At 43.4% G+C, this 9972-nt stretch overlaps 1 protein-coding gene and 1 long non-coding RNA gene across 2 annotated transcripts; one reads left to right on the top strand and one right to left on the bottom strand.

Moving 5' to 3' along the window:
• Positions 1 to 15: 15 nt before the first annotated feature.
• Positions 16 to 3980, bottom strand: dnlz (DNL-type zinc finger). The gene is made up of 4 exons (XM_046341626.1): positions 3945 to 3980; positions 3757 to 3801; positions 2786 to 2925; positions 16 to 335 (listed from the first exon to the last, which is right to left on the bottom strand). Exons 1-4 carry the CDS (start codon positions 3978 to 3980, stop codon positions 173 to 175), a joined length of 384 nt encoding a protein of 127 aa, XP_046197582.1. The 3' UTR covers positions 16 to 172.
• Positions 3981 to 4271: 291 nt separating this feature from the next.
• On the top strand, positions 4272 to 9690 carry LOC124030170. The gene is made up of 3 exons (XR_006837913.1): positions 4272 to 4449; positions 9152 to 9265; positions 9410 to 9690. It is a non-coding gene; the product is annotated as an uncharacterized LOC124030170 (long non-coding RNA).
• The last annotated feature ends 282 nt before the right edge of the window (positions 9691 to 9972 follow it).

Consider the following 9972-nt stretch of genomic DNA (forward strand, 5'->3'; position numbering starts at 1 on the left):
AGTAGTGTTCAGTTGGTATAAAATAGTGTGATAAGAAATGATCAACATCTTATGAAAACAATATGGAGAAAGAAATATCAAAAGAAGTGTTACATTTACTTTGTAATTACAATTTTTCCCCTCATAGAGAACGATGTCCTTGTTGTGCGCACACACACCCACAGAGAGTTAGTCATTGTTTCCCTGAGTCATCAGACCCTGGTGAAGGTTTCTTTGCATCTTGAGCAGTCTGTGTTGTATCCTTGCCGGACTCCTCTATAACAATCTCGAAGGCCGCCTCTTCTTCTCCCCTCTTCACTTTCTCCCCTTTCGCTGCAAGGATTTCCTCAATGTTCCTGTCGGAAAAATAACCAACATGAATAATAAAAAAGAATGATTCAGGAATAATACTCATCTTAAGGAGGCTACACACTTCATGCAAACAGAGCAAAGGAGCATCGTATATAGTTTGTTCTAAATCTCAAATACCTTGAACTGTGTGAGAAAATGATGCTGCGTTTGCGTGAAGTGTGTAGGGCCCTTTAGTCCACACAAACCTTACAACCTATTAATACAGGATTCACTTATGATTCACTATGACTGCAGTTCCATTTCTCTTCTGTGCATATCACTATCAATAGGGATAATACTTATCCTTGTAACACAGTCGTGGCCAAAGGTTTTGAGAATGACACAAATATTCATTTCCACAAAGTTTGCTGCTTCAGTGTCTTTAGATATTTTTGTCAGATGTTACTATGGAATACTGAAGTATAATTACAAGCATTTCGCAAGTGTCAAATACTTTTGACAATTGCATGAAGTTGATGCAATGAGTCAATATTTGCAGTGTTAACCCTTCTTTTTCAAGACCTCTGCAATCCACCCTGGCATACTGTCAATTAACTTCTGGGCCACATCCTGACTGTTGTAGCCCATTCTTGCATAATCAATGCTCAGAGTTTGTCAGAATGTGTTTCTTTGTTTGTCCACCGCCTCTTGAGGATTGACCACAAGTTCTAAATGGGATTAAAGTATGGGGAGTTTCCTGGCCATGGACCCAAAAATATCGATGTTTGTTCCCCCGAGCCACTTAGTTATCACTTTTGCCTTATGGCAAGGCCCTCCATTATGCTGGAAAAGGCATTGGTCGTCAGCAAACTGTTCCTAGATGGTGGGAGAAGTTGCTCTCGGAGGATGTGTTGGTACCATTCTTTATTTATGGCTGTGCTCTTAGGCAAAATTGTGAGTGAGCCCACTCCCTTGGCTGAGAAGCAACCCCACACATGAATGGTCTCAGGATGCTTTAATGTTAGCATGACACAGGACTGATGGTAGCGCCCACCTTGTCTTCTCCCGGACAAGCTTTTTTCCGTATTCCCCAAACAATCGGAAAGGGATTGATCAGAGGAAATGACTTTCTGTTCTCAGCAGTCCACTTGCACGCACACCTGCCTGCTGCCATTCCTGAGCAAGCTCTGTACTGGTGGTGCCCCGATCCCACAGCTGAATCTACTTTAGGAGACGGTCCAGGGGCTTGCTGGACTTTCTCTGGGGGCCCTGAAGCCTTCTTCACAACAATTGAACTGCTCTCCTTGAAGTTCTTAATGATCCAATAAATGGTTGATCTTACTGGCAACAATATCCTTGCCTGTGAAGCCCTTTTTGTGCAAAGCAATGATGACAGCACGTGTTTCCTTGCAGGTAACCATGGTCAACAAAGGAAGAACAATTTTTATTTTTTATTTATTTCACCTTTATTTAACCAGGTAGGCTAGTTGAGAACAAGTTCTCATTTGCAACTGCGACCTGGCAAAATAAAGCACAGCAGTGTGAACAGACAACACAGAGTTACACATGGAGTAAACAATTCACAAGTCAATAACACAGTAGAAAAAATGGGCAGTCTATATACAAAAGGCATGAGGAGGTAGGAGAATAATACAATTTGCAGATTAACACTGGAGTGATAAATGATCAGATGGTCATGTACAGGTAGAGATATTGGTGTGCAAAAGAGCAGAAAGTAAATAAATAAAAAACAGTATAAAAACAGTATGGGAATGAGGTAGGTGAAAATGGGTGGGCTATTTACCAATAGACTATGTACAGCTGCAGCGATCGGTTAGCTGCTCAGATAGCTGATGTTTGAAGTTGGTGAGGGAGATAAAAGTCTCCAACTTCAGCGATTTTGCAGTTCGTTCCAGTCACAGGCAGCAGAGTACTGGAACGAAAGGTGGCCAAATGAGGTGTTGGCTTTAGGGATGATCAGTGAGATACACCTGCTGGAGCGCGTGCTACGGATGGGTGTTGCCATCGTGACCAGTGAACTGAGATAAGGCGGAGCTTTACCTAGCATGGACTTGTAGATGACCTGAGCCAGTGGGTCTGGCGACGAATATGAAGTGATGATTCCAAGCACTACCCTCCTTTTGAAGCTTCCAGTCTGTTATTCAAACTCAATCAGCACGACAGAGTGATCGCCAGCCTTGTCCCTCGTCAACACTCCCACCCGTGTTAACGCAGAATCACTGACATGTCAACTGGTCCTTTTGTGGCAGGGCTGAAATGCAGTGGAAATGTTTTGGGATTCAGTTCATTTGCATGGCAAAGAGGGACTTTGCAATTAATTGCAACTCATCTGATCACTATTCATAACATTCTGGAGTATATGCAAATTGCCATCATACAAACTGAGGCAGCAGACTTTGTGAAAAATAATATGTGTCATTCTCAAAACCTTTGGCCACAACTGTAGAATGCATGCATGTAAAATGTTCAGACCTATATTAACTTGGCTACCAACCTCTTTCCCTTCAGATCAGAGAACCAACCCAAGTTGTCAGCAATAATGTGGTGTTTTTCACATCCTGGGCAGGTCACTAGGACAACACCTTTATGATAGGCTACCTTGGATATCCTCTTCGTTGACCTGGTTGAGCACACCTGCATACAGATCATTTACAGTCAAATAATGATACAGTTCATTAGAAGAGTCTGGGTGAATCTGAACTTTATAAAACTATCCATTTAATCGTATTCATTATTATCTAAAAGGCAAAACTGATCTTTCCAGTTTGCTGCAGCAAGAGACAGAAACAAGCTGCAAATAAACACTCAACCTGGACAGTTTGATCTCAATCTCTTCATTCAAAGACTCAATCATGGACACTCTTACTGACAGTTGTGGCTGCTTTGCGTGATGTATTGTTATTGCGATGTGTGTTTTGTCCTATATTTATATATATATATATTGTAATGACACAGGCAGGGAGCAGGTCTCGAACAATTTGACCTTCTAACCCGAAGTCCAGCACGCTATCGTCCAGCACGCTCGTGCGGCAGAGTCGATTTCCGCGCTTAAAAACCCAGGGTCGTTACAATATATATTAATACATAAATAAATATAGGACAAAACCCACATCACAACGACAATACATGTACATTTTCATATATTTTATCCCAGCAGAAGGTATTTTGCCTTTTGGTAGGCTGTCATTGTAAATAAGAATGTGTTCTTACCTGAATTGCCTAGTTAAATAAAAATAAATACAAAATAAAAATCCATCACACTCCTACTCTGAGATGTTTTGTGGATACGGGCCCTGAGTACCAGTGTTTTGATCACCACCTTTTACTTTGTTGTTGGGAAGGGCCTGTAAGCATGTCGCTTTTACACCAGTTGTCAACCAAATCTTGATTGCCAAATCATGCTACGACTGTCACTGTAGAAACATGATGTAAAAAATAACTTCCATTTAAAATCTCATCCTTTACCTTGCATGTGTAAACCAAGTGGTCATGCGTTCCCCAATATAATCGCTGCAGACGTGTGTTGTGGTAGAGAATTTATGTAGAGGTACGTCTCTTAGATACTGCCTGAAAGCAACTGACAAAATCGGACCACTGCTGTGTCTTGACTGTGAAGAGGACCATTGACTGGTCCCTGATGCAAGCGGTTGTACGTGCAGTAGTCTTGTCCTTGATATAACTGAGTCCATGATCTCGACAAAGTATAACTTGTATGCCAAAATATACGATTCGTAACTTGGATTGTATTCTGTTGAAACATTGAGGAAAATTGTTACGAAAATATTTTAAATTCGGTACCGTTAAGCGTGTTGTCCTCAACGTGATTGACGCGTAAGAAAAGGGTTGATTGGTTTCGAATAGAAGCCAATCGTTTGTTTCCATTTTAGTGACGGAACTCGCGATACACCAATGAGAAACCACCATTTTAAGAAGGCGGGTCTATTGATCCGCACGTGAACCAATTAAATAATCGCAAACATTACCGCTTTAGTTTAGCTTGCGACATTTGAATGTTTATATGTATTGGTAGCAGAGTATAAATAAAAATGAGCGACGAAGCTGTATTTGAAACAATTGAAGAGGTCAATAAGCATATCTCACACGTGGAAGAGTCAACCTGTGTGAAATATATTTCTTACCGTGTGACCAATGACCAAGGTAAACTAGCTCTCGACGTTAGCCAAAGAGTGTGCTGCCTGTAGGAAACGTGCATTGATCAAGCTGCAGAATGCGCAAACAATCACCAGAGTAACATGGCTATCTTTCAGCAGTTCCATACTACTTAGCTACCTACATTGATTGATTAATAATCTTATGTAGTGATGTAACCTCCACAAACTACTGGTGTATTCATTAGTCGGATTCGATTGCAAACGTTTGTGTTGCATTTTGCAACGGAACAGTTTACTCAACATAAAACGCTTTGCAACGAAAACGTAGTTTTCTATTGGACACATTCAGGTAAGTCCCTCCCCGTTTTAGTTCCTAGAAAGTAAACGGCTTCCGTTGACAAAACGTTTTGCAACAGAAAATGTTTTGCTGCAAATCAGACTAAGGAATAAACCTCTGGACTCATGGCTCTTTCAATGTGTTTTTATTTTTATTTAACCAGGTAGGCTAGTTGAGAACAGGTTCTCATTTGCAACTGCGACCTGGCCAAGATAAAGCATAGCAGTGTGAACAGACAACACAGAGTTACACATGGAGTAAACAATTAACAAGTCAATAACACAGTAGAGAAAAAAGGGGAGTCTATATACAATGTGTGCAAAAGGCATGAGGTAGGCAAATAATTACAATATTGCAGATTAACACTGGAGTGATAAATGATCAGATGATCATGTACAGGTAGAGATATTGGTGTGCAAAAGAGCAAATAAATAAAAATGGGATGAGGTAGGTGAAAATGGGTGGGCTATTTACCAATAGATTATGTACAGCTGCAGTGATCGGTTAGCTGCTCAGATAGCTGATGTTTGAAGTTGGTGAGGGAGATAAAAGTCTCCAACTTCAGCGATTTTTGCAATTCGTTCCAGTCACAGGCAGCAGAGTACTGGAACGAAAGGCGGCCGAATGAGGTGTTGGCTTTAGGGATGATCAATGAGATACACCTGCTGGAGCGCGTGCTACGGATGGGTGTTGCCATCGTGACCAGTGAGCTGAGATAAGGCGGAGCTTTGCCTAGCATGGCCTTGTAGATGACCTGGAGCCAGTGGGTCTGGCGACGAATATGTAGCGAGGACCAGCCGACTAGAGCATACAAGTCGCAGTGGTGGGTAGTATAAGGTGCTTTAGTGACAAAACGGATGGCACTGTGATAAACTGCATCCAGTTTGCTGAGAAGAGTGTTGGAAGCAATTTTGTAGATGACATCGTCGAAGTCGAGGATCGGTAGGATAGTCAGTTTTACTAGGGTAAGCTTGGCAGCGTGAGTGAAGGAGGCTTTGTTGCGGAATAGAAAGCTGACTCTTGATTTGATTTTCGATTGGAGATCTTTGATATGGATCTGGAAGGAGAGTTTGCAGTCTAGCCAGACACCTAGGTACTTATAGGTGTCCACATATTCAAGGTCGGAACCATTCAGTGTGGTGATGCTAGTCGGGCAAGCGGGTGCAGGCAGCGATCGGTTGAAAAGCATGCATTTGGTTTTACTAGCGTTTAAGAGCAGTTGGAGGCCACGGAAGGAGTGTTGTATGGCATTGAAGCTCGATTGGAGGTTAGATAGCACAGTGTCCAATGACGGGCCGAAAGTGTATAGAATGGTGTCGTCTGCGTAGAGGTGGATCAGGGAATCGCCCGCAGCAAGAGCAACATCATTGATATACACAGAGAAAAGAGTCGGCCCGAGAATTGCACCCTGTGGCACCCCCATAGAGACTGCCAGAGGACCGGACAACATGCCCTCCGATTTGACACACTGAACTCTGTCTGCAAAGTAATTGGTGAACCAGGCAAGGCAGTCATCCGAAAATCCGAGGCTACTGAGTCTGCCGATAAGAATATGGTGATTGACAGAGTCGAAAGCCTTGGCAAGGTCGATGAAGACGGCTGCACAGTACTGTCTTTTATCGATGGCGGTTATGATGTCGTTTAGTACCTTGAGTGTGGCTGAGGTGCACCCGTGACCGGCCCGGAAACCAGATTGCATAGCGGAGAAGGTACGGTGGGATTCGAGATGGTCAGTGACCTGTTTGTTGACCTTAGATAGGCAGGGCAGAATGGATATAGGTCTGTAACAGTTTGGGTCCAGGGTGTCTCCCCCTTTGAAGAGGGGGATGACTGCGGCAGCTTTCCAATCCTTGGGGATCTCAGACGATATGAAAGAGAGGTTGAACAGGCTGGTAATAGGGGTTGTGACAATGGCGGCGGATAGTTTCAGAAATAGAGGGTCCAGATTCTCAAGCCCAGCTGATTTATACGGGTCCAGGTTTTGCAGCTCTTTCAGAACATCTGCTATCTGGATTTGGGTAAAGGAGAACCTGGAGAGGCTTGGGCGAGGAGCTGCGGGGGGGCCGGAGCTGTTGGCCGAGGTAGGAGTAGCCAGGCGGAAGGCATGGCCAGTCGTTGAGAAATGCTTGTTGAAGTTTTCGATAATCATGGATTTGTCGGTGGTGACCGTGTTCCCTAGCCTCAGTGCAGTGGGCAGCTGGGAGGTGGTGCTCTTGTTCTCCATGGACTTCACAGTGTCCCAGAACTTTTGGAGTTGGAGCTACAGGATGCAAACTTCTGCCTGAAGAAGCTGGCCTTAGCTTTCCTGACTGACTGCGTGTATTGGTTCCTGACTTCCCTGAATAGTTGCATATCGCGGGGACTGTTCGATGCTATTGCAGTCCGCCACAGGATGTTTTTGTGCTGGTCGAGGGCAGTCAGGTCTGGAGTGAACCAAGGGCTGTATCTGTTCTTAGTTCTGCATTTTTTGAACGGAGCATGCTTATCTAATATGGTGAGGAAGTTACTCTTAAAGAATGACCAGGCATCCTCAACTGACGGGATGAGGTCAATGTCCTTCCAGGATACCCGGGCCAGGTCGATTAGAAAGGCCTGCTCACAGAAGTGTTTTAGGGAGCGTTTGACAGTGATGAGGGGTGGTCGTTTGACTGCGGCACAGTAGCGGATACAGGAAATGAGGCAGTGGTCGCTGAGATCCTGGTTGAAGACAGCGGAGGTGTATTTGGAGGGCCAGTTGGTCAGGATGACGTCTATGAGGGGTGCCCTTGCTTACAGAGTTAGGGTTGTACCTGGTGGGTTCCTTGATGATTTGTGTGAGATTGAGGGCATCTAGCTTAGTTTGTAGGACTGCTGGGGTGTTAAGCATATCCCAGTTTAGGTCACCTAACAGAACAAACTCAGAAGCTAGATGGGGGGCAATCAATTCACAAATGGTGTCCAGGGCACAGCTGGGAGCTGAGGGGGGTCGGTAGCAGGCGGCAACAGTGAGAGACTTATTTCTGGAGAGAGTAATTTTCAGAATTAGTAGTTCGAACTGTTTGGGTATGGACCTGGAAAGTATGACATTACTTTGCAGGCTATCTCTGCAGTAGACTGCGACTCCTCCCCCTTTGGCAGTTCTATCTTGACGGAAGATGTTATAGTTGTTCTGCTAAACAGGGTGGAAACCACAGGACCGGTTATACTGGGAATGGAAGTACGGCAAGGGTACTCCCTGTATCCCCTTTGACAGAGTACCCTTCATGTTCATCGGACACAAACTGATGGGATGCCACAGGGGCCGGGCAAAGTGTGGATTCAAGAAGAGGCAGGAACTTGAGGATCAAAGGGTGCTACTATCTATGATATTCTGAAATGGTTCAAGTGTTCCATGTAAGCTACAGATTGTTACACCAGATAATGTGATGAACAAAATATTTTTGCTATCCATTACTGGGAGTTACAGGTTAGATACCGTTTGGTGTAGCACAGAGAATTTTCCACCAACCTTATTGGCAATGCTGTCTAGGTCCTTAATTTGGTTAGATCACAATTTCAGGTGTGACAAGCTGTAGCTAGGATGTATTTTGCATCTAGACCTGAAACGAATTCATTAGGGCACTATGGAAAAGCATTAAAAAGCATTGTGCAACTGAAAATGTAAAGGAGCTTTTCTTATTGGAGTAAAGGTTGTCCCACCCTATTTAATTACATTTTCTTCCATATGGTGCCTAATGAATACGAACCTGGTTCCATCAATGCTTCTAGGTAGTCGAGGTTCACAACCAATCTCAACAATTCCATTCTTACCTACCACTCATTTTCTCAAATCCTCAAAAAGTTCTACAGCTGCACCATTGAGAGCATCCTGACTGGGTGCATCACAGCTTGGTATGGCATCAGCTTTGTATCCGACCACAAGGCGCTACAGAGGGTAGTGCGTACGGCCCAGTACATCACTGGAGCAGTGCTACCTGCCATCCAGGACCTCTACCAGGCAGTGTCAGAAGAAGCCCCTAAAAATGATCGGACTCCAGCCATAGACTGTTCTCTCTGCTACAGCACGGCAAGCGGTTACCGATGCAACAAGTCTTTAACCAACAGGACCCTGAACCGCATCTACCCCAAGCCTTAAGACTGCTAAATAGTTAATCAAATAGCTACCCGGACTATCTGCATTGACCCTTTGACTCCTTACTTACGCTGATGCTACTGTTTATCTATCCTGTTGGCTAGTCACTTTACCTCTACCTATATGTACATATCTACCTCAATAACCTTGCACATCGACACAGGTACACCGTGTATATAGCAAAGTTATTGTTACTCATTGTGAATTCATTCCTTATTGTTTCTGTTATTTTACTTTGTTGGGAAGGACCTGTAAGCATGTTGCTGTTGGTTTACATGTGACAATTAACATTTTATTTAGATATTTCAGGAAACAGATGGCAAGGAAAAAATAAACCTGTTGCTGAAAACCAAGAAAGTAGCATGCCCTGCTGTGTTCACAATCAGCCGCATTGTGAAGTTCCCTGGATTCAAGGTACGGGTGAAACTGTGTTTATGTTTATATATGTTTATTATGTAACTCCAGTGACCGTGCACCACAGTCAACATTAGAATGCACATCAGACTAATATACATAATTATATCTGTGTGTGTGTGCGCTCGCTCCATACTGCATCAGTTGGAGAAGGACACATCACGGTTGAGGAGGGTCATGTCTATTTCCATCAAACAAGCTCTCCAGACAGACCCAGCCTCAGTGCAGTGGAAGATACAGTATTTCCTCAAAATACCCAGTGTCACTGACCACAAGGGCCATCCTATTGGAAAGGTATTACTATGTTATTACTATACTATGACCATGGGATCTATTGCATTGGACTCTGTTTAGGCTACACAACTAGTGTCTGTATGTCTGTTCGGTACACAGATCTAATAAATCCTTGAGCTCTTGAAATTCCCTGTGGAATAAATGTATCTGACCCTGTAACAGTGGTTAGGGGTATTTTCTCTTCAAATACAGAAATACTCATAAAAATTCAGAAAAGATACAACTATTTTACATAGGTTTAAAGATTGTCTTCTTGTGAATGCAACCACGGTGTCAGATTTAAAAAATGCTTTACGGCAAAAGCATACCTTACAATTATTTGAGAACTTAGCCCAGCAGACAAATCATTACAAACAGTAACCAGCCAAGTAGAAGAGTTACACAAGTCAGAAATAGAGATAAAATTAATAACT

Source organism: Oncorhynchus gorbuscha, unplaced genomic scaffold, assembly GCF_021184085.1.
Source record: "Oncorhynchus gorbuscha isolate QuinsamMale2020 ecotype Even-year unplaced genomic scaffold, OgorEven_v1.0 Un_scaffold_9626, whole genome shotgun sequence".
Lineage (NCBI taxonomy): Eukaryota > Metazoa > Chordata > Actinopteri > Salmoniformes > Salmonidae > Oncorhynchus > Oncorhynchus gorbuscha.